Source organism: Numenius arquata, chromosome 4 (genome assembly GCF_964106895.1).
Source record: "Numenius arquata chromosome 4, bNumArq3.hap1.1, whole genome shotgun sequence".
NCBI lineage: Eukaryota > Metazoa > Chordata > Aves > Charadriiformes > Scolopacidae > Numenius > Numenius arquata.
Genome location: NC_133579.1, coordinates 39152791 through 39168299, shown reverse-complemented (window position 1 = coordinate 39168299; position 15509 = coordinate 39152791). Strand labels below are relative to the sequence as shown.

General features: G+C 36.9%; 1 protein-coding gene across 4 annotated transcripts in view; it reads right to left on the bottom strand.

The window, feature by feature from the left end:
* Positions 1-2773: 2773 nt before the first annotated feature.
* Positions 2774-15509, bottom strand: part of PTPN3 (protein tyrosine phosphatase non-receptor type 3) — a 95778-nt gene continuing 83042 nt past the window's right edge. For all 4 annotated transcript variants that reach the window (XM_074146115.1, XM_074146116.1, XM_074146117.1 and 1 more), the window contains 3 exons: positions 7717-7862; positions 6918-7053; positions 2774-2851 (listed from right to left, as the gene is read on the bottom strand). In XM_074146115.1, coding sequence (XP_074002216.1) covers positions 2774-2851; positions 6918-7053; positions 7717-7862 — 360 coding nt within the window. The remainder of the gene's footprint in view (positions 2852-6917; positions 7054-7716; positions 7863-15509) is intronic.

Here is a 15509-nt window from a genome sequence, read left to right as displayed (position 1 = left end):
TATGGTTTCACAAAAAAAATTAAATCAAATATTACGGATATTACTATTTTTATAGCTTTGAGTAGTCTCTCAGTGGCCAGCAATTTCAAATAAGTTATTAAAGTCCAAGTAAGATTTCATGAATGGTATTACCGAACCCATCTAAATTTACCAGAACAAGAGCAGCATTTGTTGTCACAATATGACCATCATCATCTAACACAGAGACTGGAGTTGTATAAGGAATAAATTTACAGTGTTTTGGTAAATACATATTCAACATGAAGAAACATAAATAACTACAGGAATATAGTAATGATCTTGAACACAAGTAAACCTAAAGTTTAATCAAGTACTTCCCTGAAAGAAACAGATATCACAAAGAGATGCTCTAAATATTTTTCTTACTATTTATTTTCTTGCTTTATTTCCTCCTTGCTTTTTTCACTTCTTGACAAACTATTAACTGCAAGGGATGACTTTGAGACCTGGGCACAACAAAACTTAAAAAAAAAAAAGGAAAAAAAAAAAAAAAGAGGTGTTTTAACAGAAAAGCGCACACACAAAAGGGAGGCTTTTGTTAACCATCCAGCAGGCACAGATTCTTTAGAGCCCACTACTCCTCACATAGGAAAGAGACACTAGTTTTTCTCACTGCTCAATATCCTAACAGCAGCAGGCAGGCTGCACTTGTACAACACTTTTTCATATGCATTTTTCAAAAAAGCTTCTCGAGTAACGTGTGCAGGTCCAGTATCATTTTACATTTGGAGTCACAAACAGATTGAGTGACCTGATGCAGTTTAGCAAGTTGAGTGAACCAGAGTTATGGTCTCTTGCCCTCCAATCAAGCAAGAGGGTAACGATCCAAAATATTACAAAAACTTCAGTGAAAGCGAAATCTGGAATGCAGTATATAAGAATGAGCACAAACCTGCTCAGTCTTCAACCTAACAAAGCCAAGAAGCTTTCCACCTTGCCAATTACAACTCTTTTGATCAATAAATAGTAACCAGGTATCTTCTTTACCTGTAACAAATAATGTAATCTTGAAGAAAGGACCAAGCCTACAGAAGATGAGAGTCAGCAACTTAGTACATCCTACATTCACTTTTCAGCTATCTCCTGGGGAAAAAAACATAGCCTGGTAACATGAGAGATGCATATCGTACAGCTGTGACAGTTTCTATAATGAAACTCCAGATATAAATGACAATATCCATAATACAAACCATAATTCTAAAATATACTTGATATGTGTGTGTATATATATCTAAAAAGAAAATTATCTAATTTTCTCTTTTATACACATGAACATCAGGCTAATATGCCCCATAAAATTTTTTCCTTATTTAGGACTAATCTTTTAAATAACAAAGTTTTAAACAGTCCCTTAGAATATTTTTTTTAAACACTATTCAAAAATGAAGAACTATCTCAGGGTAATCAAAAAGCACACACAAAATAAATTAACATGATACAAATGTGGTTATATTGTTCAGAAAGTCAAATTCTCCCATTTGAAATGAAATGGAGACCAGTGTACCTTAGGGTGAATTATTCATCAATGTACAATTTCATTCTCTCTTTCCATGTAAATCTTCATAGGAATTTAGCTGCATTTCCAAAAAGCAAGAAACAGGAAATTCGCAGAACTCTTGCGAAAGGGAGTTGTGTTTCACTGGATAAGAGCAGTTTTTGCTGAAGGGCAGCAAGTCAACATTTTATCACTATCTGAACACTAGCAACACCTGTGCCCTTGTAAGCTTCACACCTTGAATTAGCAGCAACATATTTGAAGGGTTCAGTAGTAAATTTTCTTCCAGTATTGGATTAGACTACTTTGCATATACAGTTAGCCAAAAGTCTAGTACTTGTGTGCAACATTAATCCACATTTACATCTGAGAACTCATAACGACACATGGAAACAAAGACGAAAGAATCAAATCTCATTTTAAGTTAAAAAGTTTTCAGTGAAACAACAGTGAAAAACAGGTATAAAGGAGATGGACAGCAGAAATAGAAGAAAAAGAGTACAATAAGTAAAAACTCTAAGAAGCAGGTCACTGTTAAAAGGGCAAGTTGCAATTAAAATTGATGAACAGAACATGTAGACTGTACCATCTGCATAAATGCTTAAATGCAGCATTATTTTGCATATCACATACTGTAGATGTGATTTCTAAGGAGCATATTATCACAGCTGGCATACTTACTAATAGATTTATGGTAACTGAATACTTAATTTCTCCAGCTCTTAATGTACAGTAGTTATGCATTATCCTTTAAAGCTCTTCATCAGCCTTTTAGAAGTCAAGGTTACATTTCCATGAATATTTAGTGTCCCAATAAGAAAGTTGCAAATATTCACCTTCAATGAACTTTCATACAATACAAAGATATTAAATACCTTCTTAAGCTGAATCATTTCAATACTATTAGTTTTCTTTTTGCATTTTCAAAAGAAACACAAGGACCTTTGTAACTTAAAAAGTGAATGGTGTTTTAAGGCAGTAAAAGATATGTATTAAGGTTTCCATGATTGTTTACGGTGTCTATGTGAATAAAGCATATTACACACAATTGCTCTCATATATTTATCTACATGACTTTGTTATACTGTACATGACTTAGTAATCTTCTTGAGAAATTTAAAGTGCCACAGTTCAAATGTGCTCATCTGTCTTTTCATGGGCTTCTAGTCCATTCTAGCTGCTTTCATAAACAAGCCCTTGCTTTACTTAAAAAGCAGTCTTTTTAGGGGAAAAAAGAATTCATCCTTCACTGCTGTGCTAACTGGAATCCAGCGGTCGAACCAATCCTTCTTTGTAAACACGAAGAATAGCTTCACAAACAAATTTGTATTGACTCTGTATAAGAAAGAAAAAACAAAAGCATTTATGGATGATTAAACTCCTGATTATAAAGTAGTGTTTAATAGGAGTAACAGTCCCATTGCTTCCTTTTCTCCTGGATAATGACAGGAGAGGAGATACAAAGATAGAAGAAGAAAATCCAACTCTCTTGCCTGTGTTCACAGTAAACAAAGGTAACATTTAGTCTTCTTCGAAGGACAAGCATTAAAAATCTCACACCAAGAAAAACAGAATCCCCAAATTTAAAAGAACATATGCTTAAATCTCAGGGAATAGGATTTATTTGTAAAAGCTATGCAAATTTATATGATTCTTCTGACTTCAAGTTCAACTAGTTAGTTATGCTCTTTACACATCTCATCTACTTTTTGGTGCTCTGATCTGATTATTAGAAGTATTCTAAACTTGCCAATCCTGCAGTAACTGGACACATTTAAGTTATGTAACCAAAATGCATTTAAAGTTACAATATAGGATATGTACGTCCAGCTGTCTTGCTAAAAACTTTGTTTTAAACTACCTACACTATTGTAGAAAACAGAGTTGCTTCATTTTCAATTTGTGATCAGACCACACATCATCTTTTGTAACAGAATGGAATCAAAACCTTTGGAATGAACAGGCTGCCCAGGGAGGTCGTGGAGTCCCCTTCCCTGGAGATTTTCAAGACGCCTTGATGCAGTCCTGAGTAATGTGCTCTAGGCAATCCTGCTTTAGCAGGGGAGTTGGACTAGATGATCTCTAGAGGTCCCGTCCGACTCTGACAATTCCATGATTCCGTGAATATTTTTGAATAGCAGCAGCCACGTTAATTGTTCTGTCACACAACAATCTGAGCTAATTTAGTTCTAATAAAATTTTCACAAATTAGATTAGTATTTCTTCCATGAATTATACTATTACAAAGACTATTTCTTCCATGATCTTGTGATGTATCTATTTGTTAAAAGCAATTAGCTTGTGAGCCTCTTTCTGAAAAGGGATACAAGGAGACGTTTGCAATAGGATTGGCACAGAACATGTAGGCTGAATAGATTTTTATGACTAGCACAATCCCGAGAACACAAGATGATGGAAACTTAAAAGAATTTACAAAGATCAAAGCATACCTCTCCTCTTCTCTGAAGCACTTTTCACTATTGTCAAACCTCCCAAATGAACACCTTTCTCCAAAACTCCACATCATATATTCAGAGAAGTGCAGCTTCACATTTTCTAAATCCTTTTTTTACACCTTTGAAATGTTCTTCCAGCTGCCCTCATATGTCAGCTCTCATCAGCTCTCCAGGAGCATCTGGAAACATTCCCCCAGTATCTCCCCCAAAGGACAGGGCTAAAAGATAGTGCTTGGACTGTGAAGGACCTTAAGTGGCATTTAAATACCAGTAGTTAGGAATGTTATCCTTGTCCATAACCCACAACACATTTTCTCTTAAGTACAGAAAAACTTAAGGAAAACTGGGGGATGGAAATTAATTTTCTGCATCTCGATTTTCCTGCCTTTTCTTTCAACCCTTCAGTCAACTACTCCCACATTCAATATCACTCTGTTCTTTTGTCTTTATTTCTTAATTACCTTGACTTTTCTCTTGTTATTGTCATTTGCATATTTTTACTGCCTGAACAAGCCAAGTGTAATATTTCACTACTTCTGTTAACTCCTTTGTGTGATCAAGGTACTGAACAAATAAGAATGAGCACTTCAGCATTGCTTCCTCTGACTCAGAGTGACTACTTGTTTTCCTTGCTCTCATCTGTTGCATGTATTCTTACTGCTCACTCAGCTGATAACTAGTTCTATTGTGTATGTCCTAAAGCACTGCTTTCCGTATTACTTAGTATCTCTAATTTCTCTTTAGTGGAACATAATGGTTACTTTTTTTTTTTTTTTAAATGAAAGGCCATACAGTTACACAAATTTTTATTGTAGCTTTATTATTTTGGTCAAAGCTTTTGTTTTGCTGTTCCTGATGACCAAACTGCAGGTCTTTGAGGAACTACAGCTTTCACATGATTCACAGCAGACACTGAACTGACCTGTTAATAGCTCTGATGAGTCCATTCTTACTTAACGAGTATGCCCTGTCTGATAATAACTCTCAACATGCATCTGGTTATGCATATCATTTTAGAATTGGAGGACACACGCAATCCCCACAGGGCAGCTGAACATGCCTCAGGCAAGGCTACTACAACTGAACAATCCCTCTATTACAACTGAACACAATCCCTAATGCCTTCTCCCAGAAGCCCTAAGCTGAATATCAAATATGGGCAGTGGGGCTAGCTGGAATGCAGGCATGGGAATGCAAGAGACCACCCAGGACAGATCAAAATGTTAACATGCAGCTCTTCGATATTCTGCTTTCTCGTAGTTGAATGCTTGCCTCTGTGTCTCATTTACAGCACAGTATGCCAATTCTGCTCATTGGCTTTTCACAAAGGTGTCTGCATACTTCACAAATAGCAAGTGAATTTAGTTTCACAGTATTGCTGCTACAGATCATCCCTCCCCTGATGGTGCCGATGGTGAACTGTGGAACACGGCAAGCAAGGTAAAGAATCCTATTTCAGATACTCAGTTTTCTGCACTCGGGGTCTGACTGTGCATTTATCACTATTCCCCATATTCTTCAGCTAAATCAAATTGTAGAGTGCAAGGACAATTCCTACTGATTTCTGTTTTAACAGGAGAAACTCAGCTTCTGGCAAGCTGAAGTTTACTTCAGGTTCTCATGTCTGATTCTCAAAAAGATGACCATCTCTAGGAAGTTTAAGGCTGAACTTGCTCAGTTCATTTTAGAAACTGAGAGGCATAGACAGGTACAACTCCAGAAGTCAACGTTCAGCTTCCTTAACCATGAGGCTAGTGTTTCTCATCTCATGACAACCTTTGTCATAAGCTCAGCTTTCATTTCTGCAAGGAACAGGCAGTAGGACTGTTCAGACAACTCCCTCCTCAGTCCTGATGCATTTCCAGAGAGTGCACTCACACTGCAATGACTGACAAGAGTCCTAGCAGCATGCGTGAACAATCTCTGCTCACAGAGCACTCTAATGTTATACAGCAACCGTAATTCTTGACACTTTCATACCCTTTGATAACGCAAGACTTTTTCCCCACATCTAGTCAACCATAACGCTGGCTCCTGCAGTCATTAACCTGTTAATTAATAGAATTTGTTTTCTCAAGTTACCTCTTTGCTTCCCTTGATCAAGTGAAAACCAAGGCATTTTCTTTTGAAGATGAGAGACAGAAACACCCAATTTAACTATTGACTTTGTGGGTCTAGATCTTTTTACTTCCATTTGTCATAGGGCATTTAGATCCCTGAGATAACTCACACTTAATATTCTGTCATCCAACCTCTACTCAAGAAAGTAGAGCCTCCTCATCCTTCATCCTTGGTCTCTAACATCAATGTGTTCATTTCCAAAGCTGACACAAAGTTGCCCTCAATCTCAAATTGTCTTTGAACCTATTCCATATTTCAGTTATTGATACTACCCAACTTTTCCTGAATTTCATTCTTGCCCTTTGTCTTTCCAAACGGGAGGAGTGGCACAATTTAAAAAAAACCAACCATATATTGTTACTATTGAATTTCTACTCCTAAAGTGGCTTCTTTAAAAGCCACTTCCCCTCTTCAAATCATACCACAAACCCATTAATTTTATTTTCAGTTTAATAATTTCCTATAAGGCTCTGTCCTAGAACGAAAAGAAAAAATTAGTCCAGCTTCTTGCAAATAATTTAGACAAAAGACCATGAACAGATGGTTGGGCAAGCCTGACCTTGTGCATTCTAACTACTTGCAGTGAATAGAAATCAATTATCTTTTAATGGCAAGGTAAGGCACATTTACAAAAAAGTTAAATACACATCTCACAAGCAAAGCAGCCTTTGCCACCACGCTATATTATGCTTAATGTAGGAACCATGAAATATAATGGCAACTGAAGACTCATATAACTAGATCACTTAAATTTGGGGATCTGTTTTAAAACTGGACAAGTGCAGAATATATACAGAAAATGAGGCTGCTTCTCCATCACTTACTGATGTTTGCACCATCATAGCTCGCTGGTCTCGCATTTTTCTTACAATATCCAGCGGATAAACAGGTTGGTTTCTTTCAATTAAGCACATGGCTGTTTCCATAGTGACCAATACACCAGTGCGACCGATTCCTGCGCTGCGAAATGTAACAGAAAAAGGTCTATAAAAGTAGGTTTTTGCAATGCACCAGATTCATATCACTGTCTTAATACCAGCATGCTTAATAGCCTTAGAAACTACAGGAAGACCTTAATAAAATTAGAACAGAGTGAGAAGCTTATCTTCAAAGCAATTTCAGTAATATTTCCTGCCAATTAAAAAAAAAAAATTATATAAATAAAACCTCACTTAAAGTAAATGGATTTTTAACAATTATAACTGCTTACAAATCTAAATGTACCGGTTTGGTATTTTTGACTAAATCAGGTAAGAGCTAACTGACTGCTTTTTGACAGGCACTTGAACAGCAGAAAAACCCCCACTTTGCAGTACCATTCAAACTGAGGTTACAACAGTGGTAGAAGATAAAAATGGAAAACAGCTTAGATTGCATATTATCAGTTCTGTGATAATTATGTGACTTAGCTATTTCACCAAAAGGTTGCAGGAGAAAGGGAGAGAAAAGAAACTCATCCTTTAGATACAGCACCAGTGCTTCTGTCCTCAACAGTGAAGGCTGGTATTGTACAGTTTAACATTTTCATCTAATTCAAGGAGTCTTGCAGACAAACTTTTCACAGCAAAAGCTTATTCTAAAGGCTGAAGCAAATCTATAATCAGAATTTTAAAACACAAGTACCTGCAGTGAACAAGGACTGGCTCATTCTCTACTCTCTTTGGCCTCATACAGGTCACAAACTCCAAAAAGTCCATCGAGTCATCAGGAACACCATGATCTGGCCAAGCAACATACTGGAGATGGGTGATGGTGTGTTGTTGTTCTGTCTAAAATACGGTAAGGTTTTCAAGAAGTGTTATGACTCTCATATTAATATTTACTTGATACAAGTCATTACTTTTCACAGCATATTCTGCGGGTGCTGTAAGATGCATATGACAGAAAACATTTATAATTTTAAAATTCAGAATGAAGTATAAACATGTAATTCTTAAGCACGCAAAAGGCATAACACTTTCTAAATAAATGAGGTACCAAGCTCAACTTTTGTGATCTAAACAGATTTTCTGTTTTTTAATTTTTGACTTGACATGAATTATTGACCTGAGGTAAAATGCTACAAGACTTATGCATAATAGTACTGTGTAATAATTTAGAACGAGATGGAAGAAACAGCTGAAAACAGCAGAAGAACAATTCAGAACATCAAAATACCAGGGCCTTGGACTACACAAATACAGCTCAAAAGGGTGGTAATGAGACTATACATACACTATAACATTGAGGAATGCTATGCTTACACACTGGTTCAATTCTGTAAGGTGCATATCACCTCTTCAATGCAGCACATTAGGTCCTCCCATAAAAAAAACTGAATGCCATTTCCATTTTTATCTCATTCTGCAATCCAAATACATCTCTCAAAATTCAGTTGCAGATCTATTCTAAATATTCGTGTCTGTGTGTACTTACAGATTCCATTATCATATAAAGTTGCTGCAAGATTTGCTAGTTCTGGCTTCTGTTAGAAAACAATATATATAGCATTCATACATACATATTCATGGTACGTATGTGAATGATTTCTGTAAAACCCACAGAAGAACATTTTTCTTTATGGAAGCAATTTAATTAGTTAAAAAATTCTGTTGTGTGAAGAGCTCTTTTTTCATTCAATTATACCTAAAAAGGAATGGTTTTACAGAAGTTCTTTCAGTTTAGTTCATTGTTAACTTTGATTATGAAATCACTCAATCATCTTTGCCTTCAGATTGGGCTCAGCTGCCATGTTACAGATGTAACCAATGATTAGGCTGGGAAGGAAAAAACCTAAGACACTCCTGAGCTCTGCTGCATCATGCAATGAGGATGTCTGACTCTTTACAAACTTACACAAATCTTGACATTGTTCCTTTATTTATTCCACACATTTAGCAACAGTTAAACTGTTAGCTGCATTTTATCAATGTCCGTTACCAGACTTAACATTTGACAACCTATTGAAATAAAACTGTCCTTTATCGCTTTATTGCAGCCTAGGAGGCCAACCATATCCTGGGCTGCATCAAAAGAAGCATGGCCAGTAGGTTGAGGGAGGTGATTCTGCCCCTCTACTCTGCTTTGGTGAGACCCCACCTGGAGTTCTTCATCCAACTTTGAAGTCCTCAGCAAAGGAAAGACATGGACCTGTTGGAACAGGTCCAGAGGAAGGCCACAAAAATGATCAGAGGGCTGGAGCACCTCTACTGTGAGGAAAGGCTGAGCGTTGGGGTTGTTCAGCCTGGAGAGGGTTCTGAGGAGACCTTATTGTGGCCTTTCAGTACTTAAAGCGGGCTTATAAGACAGATGGGAACAAACTTTTTAGCAGGGTCTGTTGTGATAGGACAAAGGGTAATGGTTTTAAACTAGAAGAGGGTAGATTAAGATTAGATATCATGATGAAATTTTTTACAATGAGGGTGGTGGAACAGGTAGCCCAGAGAGATGGTAGATGCCCCATCCCTGGAAGTGTTCAAGGTCAGGTTGGGTGGGTCTCTGAGCAACCTGATCTAGTTGAAGATGTCCATGCTCATTGCAGGGGGGTTGGACTAGGTGACTTTTAAAGGTCCCTTCCAACCCAAACTATTCTATGATCACTGTATTTGTCTACAAAAGCTGGCCTCTCCCTAATGTTTCACGCAAGAATGTTTTCATGATGCCCGTGACTTTAAGAGGTTTTTCTCCTTTTCACTTAAGTGCACAAGAACTGAAATACATGATCTGTTTTAAATGCCTTCCACTTGAGGAAGTGGTTCTACTCCCAGGGAGCACGCTGGTAAGATACAGAAGAAAGAATAACCACTGCCTATGTATCAAGTAGAGTCCTAGGAAATGCATTTATTCCAGTCAAAGTAATTGCAGATATTTACAGTTGCCACCAAGGACATGGAGATAAACAACCATAAGAACCAAGTGGATAATGTAATCTAATTTCAATGACCAAGCTCACTGTAATACAAATTGCAATGGGATCTATCATCCCAGTCATCAAAAGAACCCACAATGACCAGGATTCTCTGCAAGAAGAGAGCAGCCCTAAGGAGAAGGACTTGGGCATGCTCGTGGATGAGAAGCTCAACGTGACTCGATAATGTGTGCTGGCAGCCCAGAAAGCCAACCACATCCTGGGCTGCATCAAAAGAAGTATGGCCAGCAGGTCGCGGGAGGTGATTCCACCCCTCTACTCTGCTCTCGTGAGACCCGCCTGGAATACTGCGTCCAGCTTTGGAGTCCTCAAAACAAGAAGGACATGGACATGCTGGAACAAGTCCAGACAAGGGCCACAAAGATAATTAGAGGGCTGGAGCACCTCTCCTATGAGGATAGCCTGAGAGAGTCAGGGTTGTTCAGCCTAGAGAAGAGAAGGCTCTGAGGAGACCTCACAGCGGCCCTCCAGTACCTAAAGTGGGCCTACAGGAGAGATGGGGAGGGACTCTTTATGAGGGAGTGTAGTGATAGGACAAGAGGTAATGGTTTTAACCTGAAAGAGGGGAGATTTAGACTGGATATCAGGAAGAAATTCTTTAGTGTGAGGGTGGTGAGGCACTGGAACAGGTTGCCCAGAGAAGCTGTGGATGCCCCATCCCTGGAAGTGTTCAAGACCAGGCTGGATAGAGCTTTGAGCGACCTGGTCTAGTGGGAGGTCTCCCTGCCCATGGCAGGGGGGTTGGAACTCGATCTTTAAGGTCCCTTCCAACCCAAACCATTCTGAGTCTAAGAAAAAGCATGGCCTTTTTCTACTCAGCTTTGCTGTCATTATGTAGTTGAGCTTGATCAAATGATTACACTTTAAATTTTTCTGAAATGCCACAGACTGAAAAAAATGAAAACATGACCAAAAAATGCCATTAAAAAGTCCCCTTCTGCAAATCTGTGCATGCTTAATCAAAACCTCTTCAAAACAGAAATAAGACAGCAATTACATGTAAGAGTTTGAGCTGATCTCTTAAATCAGAGACATTTGAATTACAGCATTCAGGTGAAACAAAGACTTGATTCTCAGGCACACATGAGAACCACTGACAGTGATCTGTAGCATCAAAAGCCATTTTAAAAGCTCAGAAAAGAGGAAAGAGTTAACTTAATTTTTACTTATCAGTAATTCAGACTCAAATACAGTGAGTTGCATTTTTTTTTTTTTTTTAAATAGTTCATAGACATTAAGTGCAAAAGGCATGTTACATAAGACTTATTTGGAGTAAGAATACACTGTAAGAGTGTGCACTTAGTCCTCAGGGCTGCTTCTTTTGGTGTGATCATCTTCATTTTCTGTTATGGGCCCTATATATACCTAGAGACCAACGTAGCTGTTTGTTAATTATTCCAGGCGTGCCTCAAGCTTCAGTATAGTTTTCTCGTTATGTGTGTTTTGATATAATCAGTTTCGATTCTTTTGGTTGAGCTCTTCTGACATGATTTAAATTGTTAAAACTTGACAATTACATCAGTCATGCACAAGTATTTTGAAATACTTCATTTTTTATTAGTGATGTAAACTATTGTAAACAGTAGTTATATTCATATGTTAGAACTAGTTTTTTGAATTCTAAGACCTTTACGTGTCATGCAGAAGATACCAAATCAATACTCTGACAATATCCAGATTTTTTAAAGCTATTCTCAGTGTTGTTGGTGTTTTTTAATATAAAATCTTCAAGTTTTTACATTCATAATGAAAGTTAGGTTTTAAATTCAGAAAATGTCAGCCAAATACCACCACACATGGAAATAATTTGCACTAAAAGACCATCACGGTTACTAAAATATAACATTTGTACATCAAGAAAGTGCTAGATTCATAGGTAGTGGTCCCATAGTTAGCCCCACTGTACATGTCCTATTAACAATACTTAAACACACTATTTTTGCCAGACCCTGCTTCTTTGTACAAACTTTGTAATGGAAAATTAAGAGAGTTTCTCACTATCCTCAAGTTGCTGCCCAAACTGTTATTCTCTGCAAGAGAGAATGAATAAATCCTTTCCACAAATTTATTTTTTTTTTGCACTGAGGTTTTCAATGACAGTTATTATTGTAGAACCCTAATGACTGATAAACATGGAATTTATCATTATAAAATCCAGCTTTATTAGTTCTGTTTTGTTAGTCTAAACTTACAGAAAGTGAGACAGCAAGAGTTGCTTATTGCCTGGATGCTATTTTTACCCATCTTGAGGTTATACACCTTGTCATTCCTAAAATTATTAATTTTTTTTGCACTCACAAAGTGATTTCAATTGAATTTATGGATTTAGGATTTCCATAAATCAGCTTAAAAATGGATTCAAAAAAATGAGTCCTTACAGACTCCAGTGACACTTCTGGATTATGTAATTTGCCCTATTTATCATTGGCCATTTGGCCAACATTTAGCCGTTCCATAGCATTGACCTACATTTACTGGGCAAGCAGCTATAGAGGTCTAAGACTATCATATCTGTCCCAAGGAATTTGCTACTGTCCTTCTGACAATGGTTATTGCTGCTGCCAAGTGTCAGCCAAAAAAAAAAGAAGGTATACTTGCACTTACCCCTCCAGCACAACTGCAGGACACCTTACTGCAAAAGCAACTTCATTGTGGTTAAGCTAACATCCTAGGTTTTTGCTCAAAAACACAAGGTAAAGACACATGACCTTTTCTAGTAAGTCTGCCATTGGGATTGCAACTCCTGACACAGTATAGGGCTGTCGGAGACAATGCTTCAAATAGCTGCTGTAATACTTGCAAAAAAAAAAAACCCCAAAACTCATTGTCAAGACCTTCAGCCACAAAAATATCCATTCTTCATCTTTCTGTAGTTTTCAGCCTTGTTTATTATAATTACATGAAAAGGCAGGCTTCCTCATTTCATTGTCCTAAAGTGACTCCCCCTAACTAATAAAAGAATTGAGTGTTACTCAGAAAAACAACACATACAGCTTAGAATGATAATACTCATATAGAAAGAAGGAAATGTAGGCTTGAAAAGTCAACCTTAACTTTGACTTCTCTTAAAATCCAAGCAATTGATTTTGCATTTCACCTTTTCAGTTAGTGTCCTTTTTGGTCTAGGTTATAATATAATCTTCAATAAACAAAAGAAATTTCACCATGTAGGACTACATTAACCTTGAAATGGTCCTATTTTCTTCTAAGCAGGAAAAGATATGCTCTTTGCTAGTGAGCTTCACAAGTGTACCTTGAAAGCTGATACTCAGTGATCAGGCTTAAAGCCTAGTTTCTGAAGAGTAGATGCTTTGGCAGTGGCATTTGGCACGTCTTTGGACTGCTGTTCCCATATTATTATGCTTCTGTACACCCTTGCCATAATACTTTTTATCTACTTCTGTTCTTCAGCTCTTTATTGTTCAAATCCAACTCGTTTTCCTCTACCATGAGTGTTCGACAGAACAGAACATATTCAATGCAGATACTTATCACAGAACCCTTTAAAATACCTCTGCAGTGTGACAGGTTTGTTCAAGACATTTATGAAATGGTCAAATTTATATAGATCTCTTTGTAAAGAGAAAATACAAGGTCTTGTTTAAAGTGCAGAAGCAAAAGTTTCAGCAAAACAATTTAAGGATCTTTAACATGAGCAAACTCCACTTTTCCCCCCACAAACTGTTGCATGACATGTATCTGACAATCTTCAAATGACATGGAAAACCTCAGCCCAAACAATTAAGATGTGTAAAAATTAGAGAGATTTTATTTTTCAGCTGTTCATAGCAGAAAGTGCTGGCAGTATAGTCATTTACATTGCTGCCTTTGTTTCATCTAATATCAACTTAACACAGTCACTACAGGGCCTACATGCCAGTCAGTCATAAACAGAAAGATACCAGTCATTCTTCATCTTGCAATTCTACCTCCCTTCAATAAACAGCAATACCCTTTCTTAGCAAGATAAATTTATGCTTAATTTTCAATGCGTTTGAATTACTGCATCAATTTATTTTCTTTTTCTCCAAGACATTCCCTCGGTCATTGTGATATGCATGGGAAGTGATAGCTTTAAAATTAAAAAGAAGCTTCTCTCCCCAGATCTCTCTATTTGCATTGTCATTGTCTACACAATCGTGTTTAAAGAGTCCACATGATGACACAAGGAATTGCCTTAATTACCTTGACCTGGGTTGTTTAAAAGGGGCAAGTGCTCTCTTGTGATGCTCACTCCTCATTCATTATAGCAATAGTATAACTTGTATTTAAAGAATGAAATGCAATCAATTTTTAAATATCTTGATCTTTTTCTGTTTGAATCATTTATTTTAGTTAATAAAATAAATCAGGTGGGAGAATGACAGGGCACTCTGGAAACAACAAAGTGTGGCAACAACTAATGTAAGATGTGGCAGAATAAAAAACCTAAAACTTGCAAAATTACTGTTCTTCAAAGTTTCGTGAATAATTAGCTTCAGCAAGTATCATCTCCACAGCCTTGCTAAGTTCCATGGCTGGGTTCTAGTCATACTTAACTGATACCAAGAAAAAAAGCTCATTTAAAGGCAGGGGAAACTAGGAAACTAATGAAAAAAAAAAAGGTTCAAAACATAACTGAATTAAATTGCCGAGATTTAACGGGCAATGATATGTTGCAAGCCAATTATCTTATAGGAAACTGAATGAAAGTTTGCTTCAGGCTACCCATGATATTTTTTTTAATGATTAAAAAGAAACATTTGTCTTGTTTTACAAAATACTGCACTGCGTGATGAATTTTGAACTTACACTACACCATTTATATTTCCTTTGGTCTGTTTGTTCTAGACCCCAAAGTGTTGTGAAGCTTTTTTTAATAATTAAAAAAAACCAAAACAAAACAAAAAAAACAACCCCAATCTCAACCCCACCAATTTAGTGCTTTATTTGCTTTTCTTTCATTTTGCTACAGGATAGCTTTTAATCTTGTTCTTGAAAAGAAAAGGCAGGAAATTAATCCTTATTTCATTTCATGAGGCTTAGAAAGGTTACAAATATTTCACATTTGCAGTCATATGCTGATCTTCAATTACAGGTAAAGAAGCATGAGTTAAACTGCATCAGAAAAATCCTAAGTAGTTTCTTGTTCCTCAACTCTTCTGAACGAATATATATGAACGAAAGGCCAAGGGCATAATTTCATAAATTTCTCTTTTGAGCTATTTTCCCCTAAAGGCAGATATGAAATCTGCGCAACTTAATTCACAGAAAGTTCTTTCACAAATATGCCTTTCCAACAGAAATCGAGTCTCTTGTGAGTTTGGAAGCTTTATCTATCTCACTATTAAAAGCTACTTGTCTTCAAAAAGACCAGTTCAATGATGCTCACATTAGTTCAGGGAATAATAAAACCCCGGTTTAATTCAGATGGCTCTTTATGTATTCTTCAAAGAATAAAACAACAGTATCTGTGAGAGCTAGTACATATAAAGCTTTGCAAAGTTTCTCATAGCTAGAAACTGAAACA